The sequence below is a fragment of the Ascaphus truei genome, chromosome 16 (genome assembly GCF_040206685.1).
Source record: "Ascaphus truei isolate aAscTru1 chromosome 16, aAscTru1.hap1, whole genome shotgun sequence".
Lineage (NCBI taxonomy): Eukaryota > Metazoa > Chordata > Amphibia > Anura > Ascaphidae > Ascaphus > Ascaphus truei.
This window is the reverse complement of record NC_134498.1, coordinates 45,097,310-45,113,580: the sequence shown is the minus strand read 5'-3', so window position 1 is coordinate 45,113,580 and position 16,271 is coordinate 45,097,310. Positions and strand designations below refer to the sequence as shown.

Below are 16,271 nucleotides of genomic sequence, written 5' to 3'. Positions count from 1 at the left end.
TCACTCTCAGCAAAACCAGCTACCAGAATTCAGCTGGACGCCCAAAAAATGCGAGTTTCACCATTTTTGGCCATTCCACCTGGATTTGTGCAGCTAGAATGAAACCGCTTCTAAAAAAAAAGCCTTTTCCGCACGGTTTGGACATGCGAGAAGGGCTTACAGAATAGCAAAACAAACCAATCCCAGGGTAACGGGCTCTTTCCAAGCGCATTTGCACAACTCGCAGTGCTAGAATATTCCCCATAGTCATACCGTGTTTTCTTTTGTGTCCTATGTAGAGGACTGCCTTGACCCTATGTGCTCTGGCCACGGTGTGTGTGTGCAAGGAGAGTGCCACTGTTCTGCTGGCTGGGGAGGGGTGAACTGCGAGACCCCTCTAGCCCTGTGCCAGGAGCAGTGCTCCAGCCACGGAACCTTCCTCTTGGACAGTGGAGTCTGCAGCTGTGAGCCACGGTGGACAGGAGCAGATTGTTCTACAGGTAAAACAAAGAGATTTTTTTGCATTTGCACTGATTTTAAAACCCTGTTTCTATATCAGGTCAACGCATGAAGTGGCTAGAGCAATGTATACAGTGTTCCATCTAATAATGAATTTGCACAGAGCATGTCCACGGTTTATTTTTTTCTGGATTCAAAATTGTAGATCTTAATGAATTCCTATTTTGTGGCATCTTCTGAGACTTCATAAGTCTCTTCTTCAAATGTAACACAGAAGTACGTTGTACGATTTGTGAAGTTAATATACCACTACATTTGTTTAGAGCATTTTGTTTTCCCTGTAAAAGACATCCCAACCAGATGTCCTTGAACTGGACAAGGTCGACGTCCGCACCCGAGGTATAAGATGCGCTTAACGATATCTGCAGGTGTTCCATGTTATATCGGCAGTTATTTCTGACCTATTATATGGCCTCCAATGTGGTCAATCGGGGCGCAAAAAACTGGGGTATATTAAATGGGTCAAAAACCCTCTCTGCAGGGGTGACGTCACTTACTGCACACTAAGGGAGAGATCCTCAGCACATATGGGAAAGAGAAATAGAAGAGAAAAAGAGAACATAGCGTAAAACCATTTACTGATAAAAATAAGTAAAAAAAACTCATACATTTCACTCACAAGTGTAGATGAGTATAAAGCCTTTAGAGCGTTTAGAGGTCGCCCTGAGCCTTCTTTGGGTGCGGTTGAGGTATTGGTGTTCTCCCAGCGCTCCACTCTCCGCTCCCACAATCACCTCTCCCAGCTCCCCGATCGTCACATGCGTGGTTGTCCGCCGGCGTAGAAGAACTCCTAGGTGCTTCCCAAATACAGCTATCCAATCGCCAAGGGCACATTCGGGGCTGCGTCTCAACGAAGGGCTGGAAAGTATATACAGCTCAACCCCCTTATAACGCTGTGTTTGGGGTCCAAAGAATCCCATCGCATTATAAGCGGATCGCGTTAGAAATAATGTACAATTGTATGCATTGTAAAATAAAGTATTTAAGATACCAATAATCGTGTTGTAAAGTATTCATAAATACGAAAATTGGGAGCCATGATTGCATCGCTTTATAAGCGGATTCGCGTTGTAACGGATCGCGTTTAACGGGGTTGAGCTGTATATTTATATCTATATCATTTAGTGAGACATGAGAGTATAAGGTTTTAACGTTTCATTTTCTGTTTTGCTGTATTATATAACCTTCAATAAAAAAAACAAAAGTCACTAAACAATATTCTGAATGCAATTTTAAATATTAAACACCTGAAAGCAGCAAAGAAACAATACCCATTATTTATTTTATTTATAAAAATGTTTTACCAGGAAGTAATACATTGATCGTTTTCAAGTATGTCCTGGCCATAGAGTTAAGATGACAAATACATACTTACATAAGTGAACAGGGTATTCATTATATACAAGACATAGCATGCACAGTTAAAGATAATTTATATTATAGGCGTACGTAACAGTTACAGAGCAGATTCAAATGTGAGACAGCTTTAGTTTTGAAAGAACTTAAACTGGTGGTGAATGTGAGAGTCCAGTAGGTAGTTCCAGTTTTGGGTTGCACGGTAAGAGAAGGAGGAGCAGCCGGATACTTTGTTGAGCCTTGGGACCATGAACAGTCTTTTGGAGTCAGATCTCAGATGAAGTGCTGCAAAAGGTTCGAATTAGCCCCAGAAAACACCATTATTTTGCATTTTCAAATTTGTATGCAGTTACTGAAGATAGAAAGAAAAAAAAAACGCTGTTCGTGTCTTTTTTTTTTTTTTTTTTTTAAACTTCTAAAAATAACGAAAGTTCTAAAACAGTCTGCTGTTTGGAACATAGCAATAGATCTGTTTGTGATACTTTGTTGTCAAAGAGGACATCTCAAAAAGGGGTGTGCCAAAGCCTGTTTCAAAACAAGAAGTGGATATGACTTCCTAAATGGTTGCTGTAGCAACCAAAGAATGTTCAGTACATTTTTTTTTTTTAAATCATTAAAATTGGCATTAGGAGTTTATTTTTTTTTATTATCTAATACTACAGAACTGATGATAAAAAAAACTGTATAGGATTGTTCACATTTTGATGCTTTAATTGCCCCTGAATTTGCTGAATCTACCCTAGATCTGATTCTGGGAAACCTGGATTTGTATTGAGCTTGTAGGGTCTTAGTAAATTCCACAACGTGCAGCTCAAATTAGAAAAGATTTTAAAAAAATGTTCTACTGTATAAAGAAAAAAATGGCAAGCTTCTTTTTTTGCCTTCTGCTCATATTCACAATTTTGAATAAAATAATATTTAGTGGTGCTATTTCATGAACTATTTTCTTTTCACTTGTATTTTAACTCCCATTTAAACAGAATATTTCATAGAGGACTATTATTATTTTTTGTTATCGTTCTTTCGGTAACATGAATAATTTTGCTGCCATTTGTAGCCCCCGACATACAAACACAGTTACATTCTTTGTTTATTTCTCATTCGGATTAAATACATCCTAACATAAAAGCTACGACACAAAGACCCCACTTGAATAGAAAGCTTGTGCTCTCCCTGCAGCTGCCAAATAAAGGAATTCATCTTTCACGAACAAAGAAGTTTCTGAAATCCAACTCAATCGAAAAAAAAAAAAATACCCTACCAATTGTGAAAAGGCCGTTTCACATGCTATTCAGTGCAAGAAAACCGCGCAAAACGCCCATTTATTTCTCAGCTAGAAATCTCCTCATTGTTATTTTCTTTTGACATAACTACACAAAGTGCAACAGAAATAGATGTTTTCTTATCAAATCTGGGCTTCTTTGAAGGTTGCTGGGTTGTAGCAATGAGGCTTTTGAACGACAGTATTGGGAGAGACGTTGCTATCTTTATTTGGCAGGTCACTGGAGAGACCAGCTCTGCAAGCCAAAGAGAAGCGTAAAGAAGCTTTGCCTTTAACAGTTATTCCGCCACCCCCTAGGTAGGAAGAAGGGGGTCTCCAGGAGGTGAACCATGTTCATTTCTGCCCCGGGGCCCCTTGCTCCCTGAGATATTTACATCGGAAGGTGATGCCGGAGTCTCACTGCTGTTTAAAGGTCCAGCTACTCGCAGGCCAATAGGAAGCTGCAAGGGATGACATCGCGACTTTCTATTGGCCTGTAGGACCTTTAAATAGAGAACTTGTGTTGTGTCCAGCCAGAGCTGCTACCGCCATCCCCTTCAGAGGTAGGTATCTCAGGAAGCAGGGGGTCCCTGGAGCGGATATCAACACAGCTGAGCTTCCAAGACTCCCTGCTTCCCACCTAGTAAAAAAACAAACAAAGGGTAAAGCCACTGTAATGTAGCAGTTCACAGTACTCCATTGTTTTATAATTTATTAAGTCGCTAAGCGCGGAAAGGCTTAGGAGAAGAGGACAGAAACCCTACAGGTATCCACTCTGTACTGTGTGATGAAATGTAATTGGAGTAGGTATAAAATATTTTTATTCATGACAAATTAAAAATAGATAATGATTGGTGAAGGTAGAACGTAGCCAATCATAAGGACAAGGACAAAAACATACCAATAGCACAAATATCTCAGGGAGAAACTACACTCTGCCGAAACTCAGATGGTTATGTACACAGGCGGAATACGCAGTGATGTAAAACGTTGATCTTGGTACTGCAAAAACCAGAATCGGTCAGACTAAAATAGATGGCTGCTGTCCCATATGTGTATGAACACACGGAACTGCCAAAAAGGGGTTTTGACTGGCAGACCCGGGGGGTCCAGGTCTTGAGACCAATGTACTGTAAACAAGCAGTCTGGTGAGGCAGTGATAGAAATGCCTGATACAAAGTTTAGCTAAAACCGACTTTATGTATCAGACACGTGCCGTGTCCCATGGATACACAGGATTGTAGCAGTCAGATACACTTGATACAAAATAGATGGTGTCTCAAGTTGCAACTTATCAACTGGAAGTGTAGGTAACTTCCTAATCAAGTGGTAGCATTAAAAACTGCTCTGTGAAAAGGTCCATAAGGGGTCCACTAAATAAACAGCTGTTAGTGTAGCAGGGATGCCATTGAGCAATATATTTGTTCCTGTCAACAGTAATGCAGTGTGGTACCCCAAAGAGATCTGTTAATGTCACTATATTATGTTTCAATCATGTGTGTTGAAAGTTATCACTTGATACCTGTTACGATTGTGCTCGCCACAAACCCGGACCAGACCGCGGGGCTGAGTTGGGGTTATATAATCACCGACCTTAATCCGCGCAGACTGATCCGGAGTGCGCAGTTCGTAGTCGTACATAGCATGGTCAGGATTGGAGAAGGCAGCATCGTCGTTATTCAAGCAGGAGTTCGGAACAGGTAGTCAGGAGTTCCCTGCTTCAGCTTAGGAGCGTGAGAGCGGGAGTGGCCTCTGCACCAGGATTGGTCTTGGCCCATGACGCCGGTCTCAGCAGGGGGAGACAGCAGGCTAGCCGAAGTACACCGAGAGGCAGCGTCGGGGAAAAACCAACGCTTCAGCACAGAAGTCCAAAGCAGGCCTCTGCGTGGAGAATAGCAGCAGGCCTCAGGAAACGAATGGTAACCTCTGCTAGGGGAGAATGCAGCAGGTACCAGGAACCAGGAACCAGTGCTGGCTAACCAACACTTCAGCACAGGAGTCAGGAACAGGCCTCTGCGTGGAGAGTAGCAGCAGGCCTCAGGATACTCAGGAACTACTAACGAGAACTAGAGAGGTTAGTACAGGAGATAAGGAGACAAGCCAGGCGGCTTGTGGCAGAGACAGTAACGTCCAGAGAAGGATTATGCTCGGCAGAGAAGCATTGTGGTGGAATGCAGTATTTAAAGGCCAGCGGGCCAATCCCCGGAGGAGGGTGTGAGGGCACTGCTCCAATGACTGAGTACAAGGCTAGGTTGCAGTGATAGCCCACACAGCTGCTGTTGATTGCAAAGAGGGAATTAGTGAGAACAACAGCACCCTGCAAGGCTACGAGAAAAGCCAGGAGTGGATTCCTGACAATACCTACTCAAATTCCCATATCATCGTACAGTACAGAGTGCACACCTGTAGGGATTCTGTCCTCTTTTCCTAAGCCTTCGTACATGTATTCCTTATTGCACCATACCCCAATGACTGTTCTTAGGCTGATGCAAGAGGTTTCTCTCTTTCCTTCCCCTCCCCCTCCTTACCCACACTAGTCACTAAGCATGGAAACACAGAGGTAAATGCAACATTTCGCCTACGTAGTCAACCAATTTTTAGCGATCACTCCAGAAAGTAAAAAAATTCCGCTTACTACCATATATTAAAACACATGTAACACCTTGTCTGACATTTAATTATATATGTATATTTAGGCTCAAAAATTATATCAGTAAAAAAGCCCAGTAATAATTAGGAAAAATACAATATGCGCAGGACTGGAATATTGCAGATACCCACTCACACATTATGGACGAATGTATTTTTCTACTTGGGAGCCATTTTAAATGAACCTTACAAATAGAGTAGCTCTTCTCAACCCTCTCCGTATCGGATTACCGACAATACCAGGTTTTGGAAATTACTAACGAACTTGCACACAGGTGAAACCCCGTGAGTTGCATATGAATTGAATGTTGCCACAAAAACCTAGTCACATGGTCCCCCAATGACTGGAATAAGAGTGAGGAACATGGTTGCAGAATGTGGGCACAATCTGACACACAGGCCCATGTGTACTAAAATGGGATTTTTAGCGAATCTGCCCAAATCCGTTACCCGGATTTTCGCTGATGTGACCCCCAAAATCCTTTTGGCAGTGTAAAACCTGCAAACGGATTTGGGCAATTGCAATCCGCGCGGATTCATCAAAATCCGCCATTGGATACAACCAGTGGACCCAGCAATCCACGGATTGGATGCTACAAATCCATCCACGCGTTGCGGAATCCACGGACTGTGTTGGTAATAATAATTTTAAAATCCGAAAAAACGCGGATCGCCCTTTTTGATATTGATCCGCTGAAATCCGCGGGCCAAAGGAACCGACCGATCCGTCGCGGTTCCAAATTCACCCCCCAAAAAATCTCCCATCTCTAGTGCTATTCCCCAAAATGCCTAATGATGGGAGAAGCCACTTTGTGGCTTATTTGAGTGAATGGGCCGTAATATGTCTTCTGGCGCCGGACGGTGTTTTATGGAATAGCACCGCAGATTAAACACGATCTATATTCCGTATAAACAGCATTGTCGTTTCCCTTCCCTAAACAATACATCCGAACGTATTTGCATCTTCAGCCGGTTTTGGATACACGAGTGAAAAAGCAATTGCAGACCCCAGCCGCTGTACCCATCTGAGATGAGAAAAGTGGATCTTATAAATCCAGCGTGTTGATCTCGCATTTGTAGAAATAGACATCGCTCCGATTACAGTAATATACTGTGAAATTATGTTTTTATTTAATATTTGCATTTCTGCTTTAACCCTTGCAGTGCTGGTCCCTATGACAGCAAAGGATTTATGTGCGCACAGCTAAATCTGCAGCTAGTGCGGCAAAGATAACAGACTTGAAATTGCAAAAGTAATAAGGCTGTACAGTATACAGTATATCCTGTTGCTTCAGCACCCCCTATATATTTATGCTGCATTTGTCCCAGTATACCTCAGTAACCTGTCGAGTTACATCATCTCCAAGTTTACAAAAGATGGCTTTGCTGTATAAAAACCTTGAGTTTCAGCTATAGCACGAGCATATTTTTGCTTTACACTTCTATTAGGAGCAAGTAAACAAAGCCTATACCCAAAGGACAATGAGTAATCCTTTTATGTAACATCAATTTCCATGGCTTTGCCCTATGAAATGAAATATATGTCCTCGTGTTTACCATCACCTGGCCCAGTCTTGTAAAGTTGTATTGATTGGGCTTTTGCACAGTGAAAATTGAGTTTTGAACCACAGAGGAATCAACACAAATTGGAATATTACGCCTATCACAGCTAACTCATTTGGAGTCAGGTACGACTCTTTGCAAGTCATTTTTATTCATTCCCTCCACCAGGGGCCCTGGAAATCACAGATTCCTTGCATTCAGTATTACCCTGCAGACAGGCTCCATTCACCATTTTTTTTTCAAGTAACTTCAAAATGTAGGAAAATATTACATCGCATCCATTAAAGCTGCAGACCAAGCAATATCCTACATGTGTTTTTTTTTTGTTGTTGTTTTTTTTTTGTTGTTGTTTTTTTTAATAAATCAGTTCTGTACGATGAGAAAATACTTGTAGCATTTTTTTAAAATAACTCTGAATTACATTTTTTATGTATTACAACGTAACAAGCAATTTTTGTTTCTTTAGCAACCATTTACAAAGTCACATCCCCTTCCTCTTCTGAAACAGGCTCCGACACACCCCTTTTTGAGCCCTGCCCTCTCTCTGGCAGTGCGCCAATTGTATCTAGTGACTGCCTGGTCACATGATCTTCCCCACAGAACTTTGCATCTTTGGTCCTCTTCTGCTGCACTGACAGCCATTTACTGAGCCCCCGAGCCGAATCTTCGCCGATCGATCACAGAAGAACGGATCGATCGGCATCTTAGCCAATTACTTATCATTGTGTGGATTGTATTAACGCACATATTAAAGGGGGGGAACGTTTAAAACAAAAACGGCACCATGGAGTGCTGCTTTAAGGATGTTTTTATTTTACATAGTCAATGGAGACCACCACTGGTGTTTTCTAAAAAATAATCTTCTGGAGTATATTCACATATTATCCTGTCACGACATAAATATTGTGATGGAACGCAGAGGGTCTCCTGAATTTAGAAGCGTCAGCACAAGGCGCCTTCTTACTCATGCCATCATTAAAAGTAATTGGTTTTTAGTCGCCAATGTGTTTCAACATCGCAGCATTGGTGTAACCTGCAGCCATATTCTTGTATCACCGGGCTGGGTTCATGTTTAATAAAACATAGCAGGGTGGTTTGACCATTTATAAAATTATTTTTAAAAAATACACCAGACGTAGAGTAGCGTAGATGGGATTGCGCCTTTGAGGAGCTGTATCAACGTAAATATAACAGGAAATGCTTGTGTACTCCAAGAAGAGGAGGAAAGAAACTTGGATTGATATCAGACACTGCAGAGCACAGACATTCTTCATTAAAGTCCAGTCCAGACTGGAGGTGGGACAATTTTGGGGTCGGATTTGGAAACGTAGGGGATCCGCCTGTTCCTTTGGTCTGCGGATCAATCTTAAAGAAGGGTGATTCGCGTTTTGCGGATTTTATTATTATTATTATTACTATTACCAATACACTCTGCGGATTCTGCAACCCTTGGACGGATTTGCAGAATTCAATCCGCGAATTCCGCAATCCGTCAAGGGATTACTGAAGCTGCGGATTGGATTGTACAAATCAGTCACTGGATTGTTTACATTGGTGTTTTTTGAGGAATCCGCACGGATTAAAACCAACCAAATCCGTCCCCGGATTTTACACCGCAAAACGCATTGGTGGTGGGGGGGGGGAAATGCAAGTAAATTCTGGAAACAGATTGTCACGGATTCGCCCATCTCTAGTCCAGACTACCCAGACTACCCACCAGAGGTAGAGTTTACCTGAGATAGAAAAAGATGGCCGCCAGAGGTTTCACTTCCGAACGCGTTGGGCTTTTCCCATAGCCAGATGTGCTGCAGGCTGACTGAAATGTGAAGTCATCTGGTGACTCTGATATTTCATTTTCAGGAACCATCCTAAAATACTGTATCTGCAAAGGCTCCGTTGGGAGCCAACACATAGAGAATATATTTCACCTGATATACTTTGGAGTGCCTGTCCCGATTTTCTTTTTATATATATAGTGTAATATTATTTTAAGAGGTATATTGTTTTGGGGGGAAACCAGTGTTAATCCATTCACAAATTGGATACTTGGTTGTGTTCCTTTATGTATTGCCTTTGCGTTCTTCCAACGTTCTCCACTGCGCCCGTGGCTGGATACCTCGCGTGACAGAGAGATGCAGGAAAATAGCGTCTTATCTTTTTAATAACCATAGAGATCAGTAGCAAGTACTCCACTCACATCTGATCAAATCTTTAAAGCTTACAGTGTTACAAAGATGCAGTGAAGCCTGTTGGTAGCACTCTCGACCGGGGACGTGATTTCTCGTGGTCTACCCTAGTTCCACCTCTGTCACCACACCACTTCACCCTTGTAGACTCCTTATTGAGTCCTCCCAGCGTCTTGTCTGTCCATCCCATCCTTCTCTTCTAACTTCTCCAGTTTGAGCCAAAGGCCCTATGGAACTATACATACATACATACAGTACATACTCAATTGGGACCATTGATTACTACAGTGCTATCTCTTTCTTTGGCATTTCCATTTTCTCACTGCCTGCTCTTTTTCCTACGAACTGCATGAAAAAAAAAAAAGATGTGAATAATAGGAGGTTGAAAATGTGTTTTCATTTCCAGAAGACCCGATGGAATTGAGGGAGAGTTTGGGATTACAGCAAAGTGTTGCAATCAGGCAGCCGTATTAAAATAAACCTTTGCGATTTAACTAAATTCACTTGTTTTACCACCAATCCATGACAACCCGCGCGCTCAATTTAAAAGCGGGTCCACTGAGTAAATGAGATATTGCAACATTTAACTGTTCCTCTGCTGGAGGGGCCTATAACTTTGATTATTGCTACTGGTCCCTATGGCAACAATAGGATGAATGCCTCCCCGAGCTGTAAACTTGCAGTTTCATTTAAGTAAGACCGCAGTAAGTACAATGTTACTCTCATGGCCACTTTATCGTCTTAAGTCTGCAGCTTGTTTAAAAGAGCTAAAAGGCCCCGAGGAAATGAACCAAAACATTTTATGGGCAGATACAAAGAAAATTAGAAGTTGACAAGTGTTTGGTGGATGAAAGTTATCGCAGGTGAAATGTGGAATGAAAAGCTTGGAAGGATTTGTGTCCCTTTGCTCAATCAGTCTCTTCCCCAATGCAGAAATAGCCTCTATGCCAGGGGTAGCCAGCTCCAGTCCTCAAGAGATACCACGAGGTCGGGTTTTCTGGATATCCCTGCTTCGGCACAGGTAGCTCAATCAGTGGCTCAGTCTTAGAGGCAGGGATATCCAGAAAACCTGACCTGTTTTTAGCTCTTTAGAACTGGAGTTGGCCACCTCTGCTCAATGCAGAAATGTGTTGCGTGCATCCATTGCGGTCAGTGTGTGTTCTTCAAGTCCGGAAAATGAATAATACAAGGAAGTAACATTGAATAGAAGCATTCACGAGTCTGCTGGATCAAATGAGAAATTACACTGTTTCGGGAGTTGTAAATTGCCCAGCTGCTAACAGTTTGTTTTCATTTCCTTTCTTTTTGTCTGAACATACTGTAATGAGATTGTTATTGATGGGAATTTTAGATTAAAGTTGTAACTCCATCATGGCTGGAGATGCTGGCAATGCATTGTATACTGCAATACTGACGTGCGTATTATTATTATTATTATCATGCATTGCATAACCTATTCTGCAGGGGGGGAACAGTAGAGTTTTCAGAGCGGCTTTAACAGTCTGAAACCTGGGGGAGGGTTTGATGGTGCATGGTATGGAATTTCAGAGAAAGGGGGCAGCATGGGAGAGATCTTGCAGGTGGGAATGAGAGGAGGTTAGAAGGAAGGAGGAGAGCCGTAGGTCATGGCCAGAACAGAGGGGTGGCGTAGAGGGGTATTTGGAGAAGAGGACTGAGGGCAGCATCATTGAGGGCTTTGTATGTCAAAGTTAGGATTGTTTATTTGGCTCTAGTGGATATGGGAAGCCAGTGTAGGGATTTGCATAGTGGAGCAGCAGATGAAGAGTGGTGAGTGAGGAAGAGTAGTCTCGCAGCAGCATTTTGGATGGATTGGACTAAGGACAGTCAAATAATGGGGAATACCAACTAGAAGGAGGTTCCTAGCGAGGCAATATAAGATGAATTTATTCATTAAAATGTTTAGTTGCGTCATGAGTGAGAAAATGGTAAAGTGACCAGACATTCTGGTTTAGCCGGGAAAGTCCTGTTTTTTAGCCGTTTGTCCCGGGTCCTGACGTTTCTGGCCACTGTCCCGGTTTTTATCGGAGCTGGCTGGCCCGCCCCCCCCCCTCTCTGTCATTCTCTCTCCCCCTGACACAAACAAAACAGAACACACAGGACAGCAACAGAAAACAGACACACTCACAGCAGAGCACTACACACACACAGACACAGCAGAGCAGGACACACACATAGACACACACAGAACAGGGCAGGACACACACAGACACACAGCACAGTAGGACACATGGACACACACAGCAGAGCAGGACACACAGCAGAGCAAGACACACAGCAGAGCAAGACACACACAGCAGAGCAGGACACAGACACCGTAGAGCAGGATAGACACACAGCAGAGAAGGACACACACACAGCAGAGCAGGACACAGACACACACACAAAACAGAGCAGGACACTCATACACAGAGCAGAGCAGGACACACACACACACAACAGAGCAGGACACACGCACAGCAGAGCAGGACACAGACACACACACACACACACACACACACAGCAGAACAGGGCACAGACACACACAGCAGAGCAGGACACAGACACACACACACAGCAGGACACACACACACAGGACAGAGCAGAACTCACACACACACAGGACACAGACACACACAACACACACAGACACAGAGGACAGAGCAGGACAGACACACACATACACAGGACAGAGCAGGACACACACACACACACACACACACACAGGACAGAGCAGGACACAGGCACCCACACACACACACACACACAGGACACAGACACACACACACAGGACACAGGCACACACACACACACACACAGGACAAAGACACACACACAGGACAGACAGACAGACACACACAGGTCACAGACACAGGTCACACACAAAGGACAGAGACACACACACACATACAGGACAGAGACACACACACAGGCTGCCTCTCTGATCCATGCTCAGCCCCGCCCCCAGGCTTCTGACACCTCCTCCTGATTGGTTGCATCATTACCCACCAGCAACCAATCAGGATGGAAGAAACTGCCCAGCTCCCTAGCAACAGCTCTGCTCTCTCCCACTAAGCAAACCAGCTGCTTCCCCCCCCCACATTCTGCTGCACCGCCCATAAAAAAAGTCACCACCCCCCTTAAAACCCCCACAAATTCTACTGCCCCTCAAATCCCCCCCCCCCACAAATTCTGCCACACCACCCATATTCTGCCACCCCCCATATTCCACCCCCCCCCCGAATTGTGTGCCCCCCAATTCTACTTCCCCCCAAATTCTTCCCCCCACAAATTCTGCCACACCGCCCATATTCTGCCACCCCACCCCCCCATATTACACCCCCCCCCGCCCACCTTCCCCCCCCCACCTCCCCCCCTCCCCCCACCCCAAATTGTGTGCCCCCCAATTCTTCTGCCCCCCAAATTCCCCCTCCCCCCCCCAAATTTGGCTGCCTATTGGGCATAATGGTTGAACCGGCCCTGCATCCACCACCCCCCCTCCAACCTATTGGGACCAGCAGTGCGGCTGGACCGGACCCAGGGTTGCCACCTAAGGCTAACAACGGAGATAAAAAATGTGTTACATTTATCTTTTTCTTTTATATATATACTAGCTGAGAAACCCGGCGTTGCCCGGGATGTGAAGTGTGAATAAGTATGTGTAAATGTTGTATGTGAAAGTTGTAATGTGATGCCAATGTTATGTAATATTAGTTAGAATTGTGTTTGTAAATCAACAGTAGTAGAAAGCACATGTATCTGAGGGCAAATGTTTGAAGTGTATGTTAGTTGTTACGGTAGTTATTTTTGAAAATGTTATTGTTGGAAATGCTTCTTGAAAGATGTGAATGTCCATTGTTGAGAGGAGTGTATTTGATGTAATGTTAGATTTGTTGTTGACCTATTGTGTATTCCGTTGTGAGTTGTTTGTTAGCATTGTGTGCGTGGATTTCAATGTGTGTGAAATGGGTGTGTGCATTGTGTGGTGCAGTACATATAATTTGTGTGTGTGTGTGTGTGCGTGTCACGTTCATTGTCAGGGTGTGTATGTTTTGTTTTGCGAAGGTGTTTTTTGGGTGGCATGTTTTGTGTTGTGAAGATGTGTGTTTGGTGTTGTTGTTGTGATGTGCGTTATTGTAGGTGTTGTAGAGGTGTTGTGTGTGTAAGTTGTGATGTGTTGTTAAAAGTTGTTGGTGTGTGTTGAGGTAGGTGTTGTGTGTGATGGTAGTGAAGTGTTTCAGTGCGATTGTGTTTACAATACTTCCTGATGTTGTTGTGTCAAGGCGCAGTTCGATCCAATGATTGTATTGTGTGTTTTGGCACAGCGTTGAAGCGTCGAGGTGTTGAAGGCATCCGGTTGTGGTCTGTGAAAAGTTTGTAAATTGATAAAGTGTGACAGTATTGAGGGGTATTTATTTGTGTTTGGTGTGCGTTTGTGTAGGTGTTCAAATGTTGTGTGTGTTTTTGTTTTGTGTTAATGTTGGCTGTGTGTGTGGCAGAATAGTGTGTGTATGTAATTATTGTGTGTGATTGTTGATTGTGTGGGGTGTGTGTGTGGATGAGTGAGTGTGTGATGTGATAGTGAGTGTGTGGTGTGTGAGTGTGTGTGTCAGTGTTGGTTAGTTGAGTGTTTGTGTGCAATAAATTAGACAGATGTGTAAATAGTAATGTTTTGTGTAAAATATGTTATTGAAAGGAAGAGGTGATTTATTGTGCTAGGTGTGTTAGTAGCGGAGGTGTTGTGTTGTTGTATATGTTTGTGTGTGGTGGGATGTTGATGTGCAATGGGAGTGGGTGGTGAGACGTGTAAATGTGCATTGTATTCAGTGTAGTGTGTATGGTGAAGGGTAGGTAATTGGAACAGTGGGTTGGGTGTGTGTGTTTGTTTAGTGGTGGTTGTGTTGTGTGTGGTAGTTAAGGTTATGTTGAAGTGTTGTTTTGTGTGTTGTATCAGCAGAGGAGGTTGGTGTGTGTGTGTGAGTACGTGTGTTGCGTGGTTGAGGGCGTGTGGCGTTGCTGAGTGCGTATGTGTGTGCATGTGTTTGTGTATTTGTGTGTGTGTTGTGTGTGATGGTGTGTGGTGTGTGTGAGAGCATGTGTGTATGTGGCGTGTGTGATGGCATGTGTGTGTGTATGACGCATGTTGTGTGTGTGACTGCGTGTTGTTGGTCATAGACATGTTGTAAATTGCATGTTTTTGAGTGTAGTGTGTGTATTATGAGGGTGAAGGTGAGGTGTGATTTGTTGTTATGTGTGGCATAGAATGACAGGATGTTTGCGTGTGTGTGTGTGTGTGTATGAGGGGGTTTTGTGTGGGTGAGTGTTGTGTGTGAGTGGTGGTGTGAGAAGTGTTTTAGAATAAATTATACAGACAGTGAAATTGTTAGGAAAACATTTTTTATTGTAAGGAACAGCTGAGTTTCAGTGGTAGGTGTTGTCATACAGTGTGTGTGGTAGCGGGAGTACATTGGTGGCATGCTGTTTGACTGTAGTCCGCGGCGTCGCGGTCCGGTTGCGGAGGGAGATGTGTGAGGTGCAGGAGATGTCAGGCGTGCTGGTTGTTCCGCGGGAGGTAGAGTGTGTGAGGTAGCGGGATAGTGGGAGTGACATCGGTGGCATGGTGTGTGGTGTGTGTGAGAGCATGTGTGTGTGTTGCTGGTGTGTGATGGCGTGTGTGTGTGTATGAGGCATGTTGTGTGTGTGACGTGTGTGAGTGCGTGTTGTTGGTCATACACATGTTAAAAATGGCATGTTTTTGAGTGTAGTGTGTGGCATAGAATGACAGGATGTTTGCGTGTGTGTGTGTGTGTGTGTATGAGGGGGTTTTGTGTGGGTGAGTGTTGTGTACATTATACAGACAGTAAAATAGTTAGGAAAACATATTTTATTTCAACGAACATCTGATTTCCAGTGGTAGGTGTTGTCATACACTGTGTGAGGTAGCGGGATAGGGGGAGGAACATTGGTGGCATGGTGTGTGAGTGTAGGCCGCGGCCTCGCGGTCCGGTTGCGGTAGGGAGCTGTGTGAGGTGCAGGAGATGAGGAGTGCTGTGCGGTCCGCGGGAGCTACACTGTGTGAGGTAGCGGGATAGGGGGAGGGACATCGTTGCCATGGTGTGTGAGTGTAGGCCGCGGCCTCGCGGTCCGGTTGCGGTAGGGAGCTGTGTGAGGTGCAGGAGATGTGGCGTGCTGTGCGGTTCGCGGGAGCTACACTGTGTGAGGTAGCGGGATAGGGGGAGGGACATCGTTGCCATGGTGTGTGAGTGTAGGCCACGGCCTCGCGGTCCGGTTGCGGTAGGGAGATGTGTGAGGTGCAGGAGATGTGAGGCGTGCTGTGCGGTCCGCGGGAGCTACACTGTGTGAGGTAGCGGGATAGGGGGAGGGACATTGGTGGCATGGTGTAGCGGGGTAGGGGGCCTCGCGGTCCGGTTGCGGTAGGGAGATGTGTGAGGTGCAGGAGATGTGAGGCGTGCTGTGCGGTTCGCGGGAGCTACACTGTGTGAGCTAGCGGGATAGGGGGAGGGACATTGGTGGCATGGTGTAGCGGGGTAGGGGGCCTCGCGGTCTGGTTGCGGTAGGGAGCTGTGTGAGGTGCAGGAGATGAGGCGTGCTGTGCGGTTCGCGGGAGCTACACTGTGTGAGGTAGCGGGATAGGGGGAGGGACATTGGTGGCATGGTGTAGCGGGGTAGGGGGCCTCGCGGTCCGGTTGCGGAGGGAGATGTGTGAGGTGCAGGAGATGTGAGGCGTGCTGTGCGGTCCG

General features: G+C 44.7%; 1 protein-coding gene across 5 annotated transcripts in view; it reads left to right on the top strand.

Annotated features, from left to right (window-relative positions):
* Positions 1–16,271, top strand: part of TENM1 (teneurin transmembrane protein 1) — a 318,544-nt gene that overhangs the window by 194,850 nt on the left and 107,423 nt on the right. For all 5 annotated transcript variants that reach the window (XM_075573424.1, XM_075573422.1, XM_075573423.1 and 2 more), the window contains one exon: positions 279–479. In XM_075573424.1, the coding sequence (XP_075429539.1) occupies positions 279–479 (201 nt within the window). The remainder of the gene's footprint in view (positions 1–278; positions 480–16,271) is intronic.